General features: G+C 38.9%; 1 protein-coding gene across 6 annotated transcripts in view; it reads left to right on the top strand.

The window, feature by feature from the left end:
* Positions 1–16,954, top strand: part of MYO1B (myosin IB) — an 83,929-nt gene that overhangs the window by 13,803 nt on the left and 53,172 nt on the right. For all 6 annotated transcript variants that reach the window (XM_053471845.1, XM_053471840.1, XM_053471846.1 and 3 more), the window contains exon 3: positions 8,397–8,512. In XM_053471845.1, the coding sequence (XP_053327820.1) occupies positions 8,397–8,512 (116 nt within the window). The remainder of the gene's footprint in view (positions 1–8,396; positions 8,513–16,954) is intronic.

Here is a 16,954-nt window from a genome sequence, read left to right as displayed (position 1 = left end):
GGGGGGCAATTGCTCCCCAGGCTGCCCGAAATCTAATCAAAGCGGCCGCTGGGTGCTGATGCGGCCGGCCGGCATCAGCACCCAGCAGCCGTGTGCGATGGCCGCCTAGTGATGGGAGCAGTGTGAGGGGTGAAAGCTCCGCCCCCTCGCACTGACCTTTCACCCCTCACGCTGCTCCCATCACTATGCGGCCATCAGATTGCTGGGAATGTAATCTGAACGGCCGATGCGTGTTGATGCCGCCGGCCGGCTCTGCTTTAATACTTTTTTTTTACTTTATATGGCAAGCCGATCCAGCTTACCATATAAAAAAAAAAAAAAAAGTGTTAAAGTAGCTCCGGCCGGCGGCATCAGCACGCACCGGCCGTTTAGATTACATTCCCAGCAGTCTGATGGCTGCATAGTGATGGGAGCAGCGTGAGGTGGAAGCTCCGCCCCCTCGCGCTCAGACTGCTGCAGCACCGGATGTCAGGTCAGTGGCATCCTGGCTGGCAGCATAGAGGAGAACAGTGTGCAGCTACCAGGATGTCAAGAGAAGTAGAAGGTGAGTAAAATGATGTATTTTTTGTACTGTATAATGTGTTTTGTATTTGTTAAAAACAAAAAAAAAATCGGCATGTGTGTGTATGTAAGTGTGTCCCCCTATATGCCACTCTGCCTCCAGAAATGCCTTATACCCCCCTATATGCCACTCTGTCCCATGATATGCCTTTTAACCCCCTATATGTCAGAGTTACATATAGGGGTATAAGGCATTTCTGGATGCAGAGTGACATATAGGGGGTCAAAAGGCATATCTGGAGGCAGAGTGGCATAAAGGGGGTTAAAAGGTATATCATGGGGCAGAGGAGCATATAGGAGGGTATAAAGCATATCGGGGAGGCAGAGTGGCATATAGGGGGCATAAGGCTTTTCTGGAGGCAGAGTGCCCCATGATATGCCTTTTAACCCCCTTCATGCCACTCTGCCTCCAGAAATGCCTTATACCCCTAAATGCCACTCTGTCCCATGATATGCCTTTTAACCCCCTATATGGCAGAGTGGCATATAGGGGGTTAGAAGGCATATCATGGGACAGAGTGGCATATATTATTTTTTATTTAATATGGCAAGCTGGATCGGCTTGCCATATAAAGTAAACAAAAATGTCCCATGATATGCCTTTTAACCTCCTATATGGCAGAGTGGCATATAGGGGTTAGAAGGCATATCATGGGACAGAGTGGCATATAGGAGGGTTGAGGCATATCAGGGAGGCAGAGTGGCATATAGGGGGGTATAAGGCTTTTCTGGAGGCAGAGTGCCCCATGATATGCCTTTTAACCCCCTTTATGCCACTCTGCCTCCAGAAATGCCTTATACCCCCCTATATGCCACTCTGTCCCATGATAAGCCTTTTAACCCCCTATATGGCAGAGTGGCATATAGGGGTATAAGGTATTTCTGGATGCAGAGTGACATATAGGGGGTCAAAAGGCATATCTGGAGGTGGAGTGGCAAAAGGGGGGTTAAAAGGCATATCACGGGGCAGAGGGGCATATAGGAGGGTTGAGGCATATCAGGGAGGCAGAGTGGCATATGGGGGGTATAAGGCATTTCTGGAGGCAGAGTGGCATATAGGGGATTAAAAGGCATATTATGGGGCAGAGTGGCATATAGGAGGGTATAAAGCATATCAGGGAGGCAGAGTGGCATATAGGGGGGCATAAGGCTTTTCTGGAGGCAGAGTACCCCATGATATGCCTTTTAACCCCCTTCATGCCACTCTGCCTCCAGGAATGCCTTATACCCACTATATGCCACTCTGTCCCATGATATGCCTTTTAACCCCCTTCATGCCACTCTGCCTCCAGGAATGCCTTATACCCACTATATGCCACTATATGGCAGAGTGGCATATAGGAGGTTAGAAGGCATATCATGGGACAGAGTGGCATATAGGGGGTATAAGGCATTTCTGGAGGCGGAGTGGCATATAGGGGGTTAGAAGGCGTATCAGGGGGGCAGAGTGGCATATAGTGGGTATAAGGCATTTCTGGAGGCAGAGTGGCATATAGGGGGTTAGAAGGCATATCAGGGGGGCAGAGTGGCAAGCCTGGGGGCAGAGGTGCATAACTCGGGGGTAGGTTGTCAAATGAAAGGAAATAAAAACCAAACATGTCTCAATCATAGCTTTTATTAAATATGGAAAAAAAATAGTCTACATGAATTAATAAAGAAATAAAAGTTTCTTACCAGAATATGGTGAAGAATAATGTGATCAGTGTTTTGTTCCACTGAATAAAATGGAACTCTTTCATCTAAAAATGTTCGCAGTAGTAAATGTTTTGATCCCATTATGTCTAATGTATTTCATTTATTAGGGCCTTTTAACACTTTTGCTTTCTGGCATTTTAATACAAATAATGAGATAAAAAGAATGGCACATAGTGTGACTCGGGTGTGTATAAGGGGTGCGTGTGGGTATAAGAGCTTCACCGTGAGATAAACTATATGGGGCTGGTCTCCAAATTTTTCCAGGGCTGCTTTTCAGTCCCAGTCCGGCCCTGATATACTGTACTACTTCTGTACCCTATTTCAAGTCTTTCAGATTATAGGATAGCTACTCTGTGACTATTTTACTGGCAGCAGTAGTAAAAAAAAAATATGGATGGGGCGAATGTGTGGGGCCCACAAGCAAATCTCACCCATTGGAACATGGCTTTCCATACATTTCTGGTGAGCCAAGTGAGTCCAGCCATGCATATCAGTCACAGTCGCCTATGTTTTTTTGCAAATCTGAAAATGTGATACTTTTGAGTCCTTTTTACCATTTTAAAGCCATAAATCCTTTTGATCTGTGACAAGCAGACTAGTCATTTTATGTGAACTAATGCCAGCTAGAGGCATAAATAATTGTGGTTTAGAAACCCAATACTAGTTTATTTAGTCATTCTGGACTTCATAAGAACAGACAAAATGTCATTTTAACCTTTTGTTTAGAGAAGAAAAAAAATACATATTTAAAGATCATAAATTAATCTAACTATTTCGTTTTGGAGCATGAAACTTCCCTTTTTAGATACAGATTTTGCTTATGTTGATAATTTCCAATTTAATTAGTATCTAAAATAAACCAAAACAAAATCATTGATCAATTGCTCTTAATTTCCTGACCACTCTGCTCATGATATATACCAGCATGCAACTGGCCTCCTTGATGCTAACAAAGATTAACATATATATATATTAACAATAATAGTCGCCACTTAAATATGAAATTAGTTTTAAAAACTCTCCCGGTCCATCGGCGCGTTATAGGCTATAAAGCCATAAACCATTTAAAATGGTATCTATAACACTACTTTTCAGTATGAAGAAGACAAAAAAAAAAACCCCTTACATAATAATTCGACTTAATGAAACAAGCAGTACTGCTGTAGTACACTTGGGTTCTGATTTTTGGTGGGGTAGGTGAGCAGGCCTTTGGGTGCCATTTACCCCAGAAGACTTTAGTTGTTCCCCTCTTTGGAGGGGACTAAGAAGACTTGGTCCTCCCATTGTTCTTCTAACCGCGGAGGTTAGGAAAGAGTGGCCTATTCCTTTTGGCAGTGTGACCCCAGAAGAAAACTTTGGACCTGGTAGTCCTCTGGGGTCACCACTTGGTCATCCATATGTTTCATTGACAGTGAAGCATGATACCTTTTTAGCTTAAATAAGTGTTCAGACCATGGGAGCAATCTATAACGGAGGCTGTTGCTAATGGTAATGCTTTACATTCATTCTGTGCCCCATCTCATACCCAAGTTTTTAGAGGAGCTACACTTGTATGACCCTACTGGGCAGTGTACAGCACCATTAGGAAGCATGTGACTATAATCGGTTACAGGCCTCGGTACCTTCATAGGTGGCACTTATTATAAGGCAGCATTCTGCAAAGATTATCTGGTCTGCCTAGGCCTAAATACACCCAATACTGTGGAAAACTGAAATGCTCGCCATTCAATCACTGAAATGGTTAATTAATGCAGGCCACAGCACTATGCGTGCAGGTTTGGTTTTTAAGTTGACTTCTACCTTGAATTTAAAAAGTGGAGACAAATACATTTTAGAATGTAATGAAAGGTAAATTACAACAAACAGGAGAATACATAGCTTGTCAAAAGGCATTAAAAATAAAATAAGTTATCGTGTGCACATACGCATTTGCTTCTGAAAATGTGGAAGTTGAATAGCTGTTTCAAAGGTATTTGCAAAACAAAAGAGGGTTGATAACGTTATTTGCATGTACACACTCTTCACTCTTGTTTGTATACGCTGTGACTAAGTAACTACTGTCATTGAATAGGTTGCCAATGTTTAAATGATTAATAGTAGTATAGAAACTAGTAAGGGGAACACTAACTGGTACTGGTAATCGGTGAGATATAGATGTGTTATTTGAAAGAAACCATACATATAAAGTATTGATTGGTAAGTTGCAGCTAGCAACCACCAGGGTAATACATATAGGTAGTTCAGGGCCTCTAGGGGCCCCAAGAATTAAGATATGTGGCCTCTTAAATACAATTGATGAGAATTTAAGCTATATAAATGAAGGGAAATAAAACATGGTCACAAGTTCATTAATGAACAAGATACATTATATATATATATATATATATATATATATATATATATATATATATATATATATATATATATATATATATTACACATATACACACACACAGAGTAGGCCACAAGTAGGTATACAGGTATCTTTGGTGCAGCATCTCTAGAACTAGCTGTCGTTCTTGCTACCTGTAAAATAAAAACAATATCATCCGATATGTACTGTATACCTACGTTTGGCCCACCCTATCCAACAGTGGATAGCCATGTCATCAAATATTTTCCCACATATAGCTTAGTTGTTCAATAAAGCTGTCTACGGTTTCTACTTAAAATTATACATTTCCTTTTAAACTAATCAATTTACCCTGCAAATAGTATCCCCTTACCGGCTTACCCCATCCTTAAATGCTTAAATCTCTTTGATGAGATTTTCTTTGTTTGGCCCCAGTGAATATTAGTGAGTATGCATTCTCAGAATGTTTTGGTTCCTGCTTGAAGATCATGGCATTCAACATCTAGTTGTTGCATGAATAAAACCGAATTGGAAATAACTATGGTTGTCTCTTTAGATTATACATTTTTGAAAACCAAATGAAAACGTTGAGAATAAATAAAGACTAGCGAGGGAGGCACAGATTTCTTATAATATATAAGAAATCTGTGCCTCCCTCTTCCCATGTCCTAAAGGTGTGGGCTTTGAGCTACTTATATAGTTGCCCCCCCCCTTACAAAGCAGACCCTGTGTTTTGTGCCTCATCATGTTGCTGCTTGTACTGTAGGAAGACATATCTTTCAATTATACATTTTAGTTTGAGTTATAGTGTTTATCTGAATTCACTTGAATCAGAGTTATGACAGTCTTGTTTTTGTGGGAATTGCATGGGTAGGACTGCGTTTGGAGTTCCTCTGTGTCCTATCCTTAAAACATAGCTGGAGATCAACTTCATATGAAATCTATCGAACCTTTACATCTATTTGACAGTAAAGAACAGTGAGGGGCCAACAATAGGTGACCTGTCTTAGAATATCAGACCTGCTGTAAATAAGGGTAGACTTCTCCTATGATGTAGTCCAAGCCAGTTGAAGTATGTGGACCAAATCAGAAACACACCTTTCAACACTTATTAAAAATAATATAAAACCAGACTTTTTATCTCCTCTACCACAATACATAATGGGCATAACATGATTTTGTATGTTCATAATTTTATTGAATAGTGCATTTATATACTGTTTTTTAGATTTTGCATCTCTCTCCAAATCTCTGATATGTCTGCAAATATATGCTGTTTTAGTTTATTAAAACTAATTTAAAAAAAATGTTTCATAAAAGGCACTTTAAAAACTTTAACTAAACAGAAATTGAAACCAACAGTGGATAGCCATGTCATCAAATATTTTCCCACATATAGCTTAGTTGTTCGATAAAGCTGTCTACAGTTTCCACTTAAAATTATACCTTTCTTTAAACTAATTAATTTGCCATGCAAATAGTGTCCCCTTACCCCATCCTTAAATGCTGTTAGGACTTTTAAGTTTATGAGCATCCTAACAAGAGAACTTAATGATGGGGAATAATCAAATAAGCAGATACAGAGAAAAGGAAGACTTCTGCTACCTTTATAAAAACTACGTTTATTTATTTATTAACGTAAAATAAAAAGTTTGGGGGAAAATCACCTTTTTGTCCATTAAAATAACATCGATGAAGAATAAGAAATTCTGAAATGTTGTAAATGACTATTGCAGCTGATTTAAAAAAAAAATTGTAATGGAATGTCTTTATCTTCACACCTTTGTCTTGTCAGGTGTATCCTTTCAGGTAGATACGAGTCAAGGAACGCCATCCCAAATAGTGGGATTTAGTTACCATACTTGGTTCTACATTACTGCATTTCGTAAATTTCCCCTTGTGCATTTTGTGCAATTCTTTTGGAAGTGGCTCCTAAAATTTCATTTTCAGATCATATTTGATGGGTTCTGCTGATTTGGCAACTTTGTAGCGGAGGGAAAAGTTAATTTGATGAGATTTTCTTCGTTTGGCCCCAGTGAACATTAGTGAGTATGCATTCTCGGAATGCTTTGGTTCCTGCTTGAAGATCATGGCATTCAACATCTAGTTGTTGCACGAATAAAACCTATTTGGAAATAACTATGGTTGTCTCTTTAGATTATATGTTTTTGAAAACCAAAGACCAAATGAAAAAGTTGAGAATAAATAAACTCTAGCGAGAAATCTGTCCAGTTCCTGTATTATCAAATGAATGTAGTAAGACTAATGTAGGACATTTTAATTCTTCTCTTGTCTTAGTGAAGTCAGTGTTTCAGGGCCTTCAAAATTCTCCCTCTCGAATAATCTGGGTAACCTCGCACCAACCAATTATTCCAGGATCCTATGTCTATAGGCTTTTTACACGCACACACTTACTTCCGGGTGGGTTGAACCACTTTTTAATATATAAATAGGTTAAGGTTGAAAATAACACTTTCAGCCAAAGCAAATTATTTGTGTTTATGACTACTCTAAGAGCAAGACCCTTTTTCTCCTTCTCCAACGGTATGTGTTAAGTACATTCATTCAAAGACTATCATGGGTTGGGACATGTAGTGATCAGTGATGTGATTCTGCACAAGCTCATGTTTACAGCTGCGCCAATAATCATTGTTAAACATCATTATATATCTGGGCAGAGAATGCCAAAACACCCATGGATTGGTGAAATTTAATGCAACCTCTCCTTGTTATTTAATATTTAATCAAAGAAAACCAACATGGAAGTATGAAGCTATGTTATAGCTCTTATAGCATAAGAGCTCAAAATTATATATATAAATAGCCAGAGACACACTTTTGTTTCAGATTGTATGGTTAGATGCTTTATTTAAAATGTATGTGGCTTTGTGACCTTATAATAACTATATAATTAGGTAAGGCATTTAGACGAGGAGTAATGTATTTTATTGACACAATTTAATTTACATATGTACCAATGCTTGTAAACGCACACACCTACCACACATATAATAGAAAAGGGACATCGGCATACCAGGAACTTTCTAAATGAGTTGATCCTGAGATTCTTGAAATATTAACCCCTAATGGCCCATCCTGAAGATTCTGTGTAGTTGCTCGCCAAACGGCTCTAATACTAGTCCTTATGGAAAACCTATTTAAAGATGAGTTGATTGAGTCACATGCATTCGAATAGAGCTATCAACCATAATATACTGGTGGAAAAATAACTTATTGTGGCAGTCCTTGTATATGAAGTAATCACAGCAGTGTAGAATATGATTTTTTGACCTGCAGAATCTGTACCTTCATCCTGGGCAAAAACCCCAAGACTCAGAGTCAAACCCTGGGGTTCCCCAGATGTGGACATCCGATAAAGAAATTGCAATAGAGAGATGTGGATAATAGAGGGGCAGTTGGGAGGTATGCAGAGGGCAAATTTAACATGATTATTAAAATCAGATTTCAAATTGCAATTGTTCTCCAATGACAATGTACCCTCTTATTGTAGTAACCATGAATTTGAAACCATATAGGTAATTTAGTTATTGGTAAAATTCTGTCCACATGGCTACTGCTATTTGGCAAGGGGCCCTTTAACACAGCCTGGGTTGCCATGTAAATCTGTCTATGGGGCGCAGTATCATGTTGTTTGACCAGTGTACGTTATTTGAAGCTTATCATGTGAGGAGCAGTCTCTAACACTTGAACTTCCATGAATCACTGAATAGCGTTTGTTGATTATGGCAGGAAATAGGCTTCAATGCTATTTTCTTTCTCCTTTCAGACATACATTGGCAGCGTGGTTATATCTGTGAATCCATATAGGACGCTTCCAATTTACACACCAGACAAAGTGGAGGAATACAGAAACCGAAATTTCTATGAACTCAGTCCACACATGTAAGTATTTACTTAAACGGTGGAATAGGTAATTGGCATCCTTCTGGCAGCAGTAAAGGATCAAACTGTGTTCCCTTGTTATGTGCTGTTAAAAAAACCAAAAAAACAACTCACAATCGCTATACATCAATGTTTGGAGGCCTAACAGTTATACACGGATCCACCAGTGGCAATATTAAAGCCACGTGGCGTTTTAAATAAAAATAAAATTACAAACTCTGGGTGAGATTTTTTTGTTCAGTGCAGAGTGACGGGATGACCATTGGATAGGTGACCAGGACTACATACAGTAAAATATGGCCTGGACCTTCCGTCAGGCCTGGGAATATTCAGACTGAGGGGTAAATTAAAATAAAAAAACAAATCAAAAGACTTCAGGCTGAGAACACGCTCTGTGTGCATTATCCATTCTTGCCCAAAACGTGTTTACAGAAAGAGAATGTATAGAATATTAGTAAAATCATTCAGTCATGAAAAAGCCACCTAAAGACTTTCTAACATCCTGGTGGCTACTTTTTTTTTTTTTTTTTTTTTTTTTTTTTTTTTAATAAAATACTCCGGAAAAGCTTCAGTCATTGACGAAAAAATTAAGTTACACCAGCTTCTCTTGTACCAGATGCCTTTTGTTCCACAGCTCTTTTCAAGCTCCTGAGGTCAACCTTCGTTCCTATGTCATCTAGTCCATTTCTACCATCCCTGCTCCTCCATGGAAATTCCTATTGTGACTTGAACCTCTTATCACAGTCCAGGCCCTCTTCTATTGTAGATATCAAACATGGTATGGCACAAAAGTATTAATTGATTCTGCTGTCAGCAAAATAAGATGATGGCAGAAAACATTTGTTTGACAGAGTAGACATAGTAAAAAGCCTAGTGATGTACACTAGCACGATGCCACCCGCACAGAGGTGATGTTATGTGCATACCTGGTTTTAGGAGGCACTTTAAGAACTGATTGCGGAGCCCTCCAGGGCTGGGTCTTTCGTTGGATGGCGTGGCATGGAGCTTCACGCTTTCATTGTCCGATCCTTTATCAGTAATTTTCATCAGGGCATTTGAAATGGGTTTGTTCTCCTATAAAATAGGGAAAGACCCATAAGACTCAGGTGCATGGATCACACAGTTTGCCATACCCACACATTCCCAAGTATTCTTATCAATGGAATTGTGGGCATTTTGTATTTTTTTAAGCGCGCAGTTTGGAAATATGGCAACATTTTTACACATAGTACTTTATTGTTGAAGAAAAAAACTTCTCTTTCATGTTTCCAGTTGTTTAGGCTGATTGTCCTGGGGCTTTAATGGCTTTATCTTTCAGGAAAGTCCTTTTCCATCTGAAGATGACATCTGTTGCCTCATATGCTATGTACTTATGTAGCATAGTTAATGATATAGCCTGTACACTTATTTCCCTTGAGATTTAATTGCAGTAGCTTAATAGATACAGGCCTTGGCTTACATTCACAAGTCTTTACAGTGTTGTAGCCTGGTGTCCATTAATAAGATGTTGATGAGTAGTTGAGTACTATAATTCTGGTTATGCTATGATGAACAGTTATGCATTTTTTTCCAGGGCTATGTAAATATAAAGATTTAGAACTCAAAATCCCTAAAGTATTTGGAAAATGTTAAGAGGCGATAGAGCTTTCAGATACTGTCCAGTCTTTTGTGGAATTTAAGCACTTGACATTCAGCTATTGCGGCATCTAATGAGAGCATTGGCCTTTCGGACACTGGCCTGGAGCCACATGCGCTCTGTTGTGTAACTGCTGGATAAACGGGATATAAGTCTCGGTAATACAGATTCAGCATATTCACTTTCCAGTTTTAGTTATGCAGCACAATGCTTTCATGCACTAAAATTAAGCTCTGTTAAACAAGAGTGCATTGTACCCTAAAAACGACTGTGAATAGTAACACCATCCGTGCCAACCCTTTTCCCTCTGGGAAAGTATTTCTTGCCATCAAATATGCTTATGAGCAGTGCAGCATTTAACTGTAACTTACCAGCTTATCTACAATATGGGCAAGTAGTTTCTTGGTGCATTCTGCACACACCATTACAAAGGTTCTGCAGTGACCTGCTAATGGTAATGGCTGCAGTAACAAAGATAATAGATTGTTAGGCGGTAGATGCATTCTTAATTAAGTTGTCTGCATTCAATCAAGTAATTCAAATGGTATACCGGTACTATTTAGCTCCATGTAGGCTACTTGGATATCATCATAGTAGAATGTGAAGGTCTGTTTCAGACTGCTTGACCGTGAGAATACATAAATTCACCCTGTTACACTGAGGCTGATGCTGAAAACCCTGAGACTATATAATGAGGGTCCGGGAGCAGTGCCCTCATTACCTAATGTATAGATTTTTCTTAGTCTGTTAATTCTAGTTTTGTCCTACCCATTTAAACATATGTATTATAAGAAGTGTTGCGTAAATTGTTTGCGCTATATAAATAATGGATAAGCGTGATCTCATTGAATGAAACAAAGACAAACTAAATGACCTACTTAAATACATAAGTAACTAGTAAAGGTTTGCATATAAGGTGAGCAGTAAACTATACCTGGATAGTTCACAAGTATTGAGGCTGCTGCCCACCAGACCTACCACCCTTAGCCAACTTGACAATGTGAGACAGATAATGTAATGGGGAGGAATACCCATGTAATTTCTAAGGAATTTAAGGTGTCTGTTCCCATACAGATAAGCAGGCTTGATTTTCTTACAAGTTCACTCAGCTTAGGCTGTCCTTCCGCTTATGTTTCTTGTTGATGACCCATTCACAGGAGGATCTGTCTCTTGTATTCTGTGTGCGTCTACTGCACCTAAATCTCTAAGTGGATTGAATAGAAAGATACTAATCTACATAGATGCAAACCTTGTTAGATTGGCCTAAAAAAAAGCATCAAGTGGTCATCCTCACATGACAAAAATTGTGTATGTTTCAAATATATGTTAATTTTAATCTAACACAGTGGCATTAGTTTATTTGATATATTGACTGCGTATTTTTAAATTTGACATTAAAAATTGATCTTTTTATAAACGGTGGTGTTGCAGAGCCAAATGCATCGATTGTCAAAATCCGAAACACTAGGGAATTACAATCATTTACATTTTTTGTTACCTTTTAGAAACATGATTGTTTCAGGTGCTGGAAATGATTTAAACGAATGGTTTTTTAAAAAAAAGTATAATAGTAACATGCCCTTCGGTAGTTTCTCAAGGGTGCTTACTGGCTCAAGGTTGAGAGTGTGAGGCTGAACAAGGAATAGTGAATGATGTTACCTGACACGGTACATGGTGAGTGAATAAACTATTTAAATTCACTTTTCTTCAGACTTCATTAACCCATTTATGTCATGTAGACGAAAGCACCAGCTGCAGTCCAATTGGCCCTAGCAATCTAAGCAACTTAGAACATAATAGGTTAAAAGCACATGCTTATTGGCCCTCAAGCTTTGGGTGGCCTTGGTTCCTTGATGGGTAGCTGGAACCAGGAGACAGGTGGTAAAGGTACTACAAGCAGCAGCTTCTGATGTGTGCAGAAGGAGTGAAGTCGGGATCTGACCAGTAAGAATATTTGGTGTATGGGTGCACATGCCTATGTGCCTCCAGAGGAGCTCCAAACAGCACTGCTCTGAAGTGTCCACAATTAAGAGTGACTGTCCTTCAATAAAACGAAAATCATTTCCTGATTTCTCCATTTTTTATAAGCTCAGAATGTTTGGTGGGTTTAAGTGCATCACATTGATGTAGTGGGTAAAAGTCACAATACTATGTACAGAGACTGGTGTTTTTATTCTTATGTCACATAACTATATATTTTTAATGAATGCCTTAATTACATAACTAGGTCACAAAATAACACAAATTAGTAAACCCTCACCACCACAAAAGTATCCCACCTTTATGGAATGCTGGTAGGTATGGGGTATGTGTGTATGAATTTACATGCAATCCACACTGTAGATTTACTCCTAAACAAGATAAGTGATTGTTATTTTACAAAAGGCAATGTGGCACAAACTCATTATATAGCCTTCAGCTGTAAGAGTTAATCTCCTTTCTATAGTGAAACGCTCCCTTTTACACCCTATCCTCTGGCTAAAGCAAACAATGACAATGTTTGGTTCCTTCCTTGTCGAATCTCTGATCAATAATTCTAGGTGTTCAACACGGTTACATTTACTAGTTCCTACTGGCATTATTTTCTATGCTGTGTTGCCACAACTGTACTGTAAATAAACCTCTTATTGTATTGCCTTACTGGAAAGAGTTAAATGGCAATTGCTGGATCCCAGAAAAGAAATCTGCTTCTTTTGCTGTGCCACAAACTATTTTTTTCATGCCAGAGTAAACCATACTAATAATATTAACGATCAAAGGTGGTAGATGTTAACACTTTTTAAAGATGGACTCACTCTTAGCTGGCACCATCATTCATTAATTAAAACTATATAAGGCACTTTGGTCAATTAGGGTAATTAATCGGAAGCTAAAGTTAGTGTCAGCCTGTGGCAGGGCCATCATTGGATTTGTTTCCAGGTTAAAAGCTACATTCCCTTCCCATCATTCATATGAACCAATCAACCACCAGCAACAACAATAGAGAAGAAGTAACTTATTTTTCTTTAAAACAAATTTGTAGTCACTAATACGTTCTTTTATTCAGAGTTCCAGCTCTCTACTTCTAATGGTCGTATTTTATAAGGTTCTTTTGCATATAAAGTTTTGGTCCAATTAAAAAAAAAAAAAAAAAAAAAAAAAAAAAAAAAAAAAATTAACGTTAGTGTGTTTCATGGGATGATAGTTGTAAAATCTTTTTGGTGCTTAATAGTGGATCTTAATAGATTTTAGACAATACAAAGCAAGAATTCAGCGCAATTATACCATAATAGACCAATCATAATTTTAAAATTTCTTGTGTTATTTTGGAAAATGTGGCAGACTCTAATGCCTTGTGTGTTGTCACCTCCCTAGTGACTTCATTGATGGTAGCCAGTGTGTCCCCCCTCTCCATCCTCAGTGGCAGATCCTGTTTCATGGATTCCATGTTTTATTTTCCCTTGGTGCTTGAACATCTGGCTTTGATTTTTTTCTTTTTTTTTTTTTTTATATATATAAAGCCCTTGAGAATCTGAAACCGAAATAGACCCTTGTGCTCTTTCCCACAAACTTAAAAGAATGGAAGATTGTAGTAATGTTAGTTTTCTGGTATGTGACTTCTACCAGGCATGTAGGCCAGTTCAGCGCAGCAAGGGGTTAATGAACTGTTTTCCCCTTAGCTACAACTATTATGGGAATTCATTGAATGTGTACCCTATCTCAGTTTGGGAACTTTTCCCTTACCTTTTATAAACTGGCAATTAAAAAAAAAAAATTGTGCCATGTCAGACGATAGTCCTGCCTGGATGATGCATTGCAGCGTCCATGATGGGAAAGTGTAGGTATTCAATGAGCAGGTTGGTGAGAAAATAATTATTATATGTCGTATTCATGAAGCACTTTACTCTTCTTGTATCAGAAAGCTCTACCTTTATTGATCTCTGGGTTGTGTACACTTTTACCTGGAACAGCATGAAACACAATGTTGACAGCTGTGGACTTTGGGTACCGGTGACGCCTGGTAGCTATTGAGTAAGTGAGCAATCCAAATTATCCATATAGCTCCATCTGGAGTCTACTAATGGATGTTGAGAAGACAGGATAACTGGTATTAGTGGCAGCTTTTGAAGCTTCATTCAAATTTTGGTGGTTTTAATTACTTCAGTGTGCATGTATGTATATTATATGTAAATAATTACTTGTAATTTTACATTTAAACCGTGGCATGGTGTCCATTGTAGACTGGCTGATCCAAGTTATGTCCCCTGGATGATTTCATTTTGCTGGCTCACAGAAGCAGTACTTAGTGGTCAGCATTGTACTAGATTCTGTTGATATAGGTGATGGGTCCAGTATTTTATCAAGCAACCTGCAAATACTTGTCTTTATGCTATTTGAAATAGTTTTGATTACATGAAATGTTACAAGAGATTTTTGTTGTGGTTTAATTGTCAGACTATTCCCTTGGAAAACCAGTATTGAGCAGGTACTCGTCTGTACCTGCCAGTATAGTTGTCAATTCAAGGCATCAATGAGCCAGACACTGTTTTCTTCCATGAGCCCTGGGGAAGAAAGGATATTCTGTTGCTCATTTAACTTTGGGACTCTTGGATGTGCATTTATAAGTGTGTGTGGATGGGGGGGTTTAGCAGATATACCAAGTTTACTTGGAGATGAGTGACATACAAAGCTTTCCCTGTTTTTACAAGAATGGGAAGATATCTCTTTGATTAGAACAAAATAGGTGTGGGTTTTTTCTTAGCAATTTGATGGCAAATATGTTGATCACTGAAATCCATTGCAATAACATTTCTTGATCTGTATACCATCTTCAGCCAGTATTCACCTTGCGTGAGTAGATGCAGCCACCTTCCTTCTCCAAATGAAACGTAGATGTTAGTCTTCTGTTGTCAGAGAATCTGTGTTTGAGGAAAGTATGTATTATCTAATCTGCTAACATTTTTTATACATATACCGTACTTGAACACTGACCTGGCTCTCATGAATGACCTGGTTAATTCAGATGTCAGTGTCCTAATGGTATATTGGCAGGATTGGACAATATTGCTTCAGGTATCCTCGGGAAAATGTCTGTTGGTAGCCCATTATTACGTTACCAGGAATAGGTAGGCTTGAGGTTCTGCAAAAGACACTCCATGAAATGTAATGTACCATACAGGGCATTATCAGGTTGTCAAAAATGTTTCCCTTTTGCTCCGAAGGGGGGGCACGTTACACAAAGGTTGTAGAAAACTACAATAAAAGCCCCCCGGTTATGCACATCCTTGCCTAGGCTTACCACTCTGACCCCCCATTTATGCACCTCTGCCCCACAAATACACCTTATACCCATATATGCCACTCTGCCCCCCCAGACTTACCCCCATTCCCCATAATCCTTGGTGTCTAGAAGGGGCAGGTGGTGAACGTCTGCGCGATGCGCGTAGATAAACCTCTGCTGCTGGCCGGCAATTCCACTCGAGCTTCTATGAATGAGCATCAGAAGGTCATGTGATGCCGGTGCCCCGGCGGAAGTGCCAGCAGTAGCGGGGGTTATATTGCTTCAGGTATCCTCGGGGAAAATGTCTGTTGGAAGCCCATTATTACGTTACCAGGAATAGGTAGGGTTGAGGTTCTGCAAAAGACACTCTTCATGAAGTTGAATGTACCGTACAGGGCATTATCAGGTTGTCAAAAATGTTTCCCTTTTACTCCGAAGGGGGGGCACGTTACGCAAAGGCTGTAGAAAACTACAATAAAAGCCAGGGCCTTCCCTTTGTAAATCACTACCCAAAATTGAATTCTGGTTCAAATGATCAAGGTCAGAAGATGAATGCGTTTTTATGAGTGTTCTCTATTTTCCTTATTGTTGCAGTGGTGTAATATCTGTGTACATCATTCTCAGTTCCCAGCATAGCTATAATTCACAGCCGTGTTTATGGATATTCTTTCACAAGCTGTTAACAGCTGACATTGTTTGTCTAGTATCTTTTTTTTCTTTGCATTGCTTCTCTGTATCTTAGTGACTGTTTTGTTTAACAGCCATTGTTCATTCGTTCTTCTTTTATGATCCTGGTGAATGCAAATCATCTGCCTAGAACAGTTACTGATCACATTGCCTGCAACGCAAAAATGCTTCATCCCTTCTGTGCTGCAAACATAGGGCCACTGTTCTGAAGATTATAATTTCATAGTGTCTTAAATTGATCATATTTATAAAATAACACATAATATCATGTACAATCGGTGTTCAATCCTTTCTCATAGTGCTTTGCAGTGCGAAGGAATGATGTGAGATCCTGCTGCTCTGTATGTAACAGAGCGAAGGAGTATTTAATGAAGATCTCGCTTAAAATAAGCTACTGTTTGAAAATAAGGTGTGGGCTTTATTAGTGAATTAGATTTAGGGCTGATTAACTCCATGCATAAGAATCTGAGCAACTTTGACAAGGGCAAAATTGTGATGGCTAGATGACTGGGCCAGAACATCTCTAAAACTGCAGCTTTTGTGGGGTTTACCTATCAAAAATGGTCCAAGGAAGGAAAAGTAGTGAACCAGTGACTCATTGATGCACATTGGGGGGTGAGAAGGCTTGCCCGTGTTGTCAAATCCAACAGACAAGCTACCGTAGCTCAAATTGCTGATAGAAAAGCATCAGAGCACACAGTTCATCGCAGTTTGTTGAGTATACCTGGTCTAGACTGAATGTTTGACACGTCCATTGTATTCAGTTCATTGTTTAATATGAAAAATGTCATGGGGAAGATGAGAGAACTTTATCTCTGTGTTGTAGGAATAAAACCATTAACCCCATAACCAATGATGT

This window comes from Spea bombifrons, chromosome 7 (genome assembly GCF_027358695.1).
Source record: "Spea bombifrons isolate aSpeBom1 chromosome 7, aSpeBom1.2.pri, whole genome shotgun sequence".
NCBI lineage: Eukaryota > Metazoa > Chordata > Amphibia > Anura > Pelobatidae > Spea > Spea bombifrons.
The sequence above is the reverse complement of the archived record's forward strand: the minus strand, read 5'-3'. Positions and strand labels throughout refer to the sequence as shown.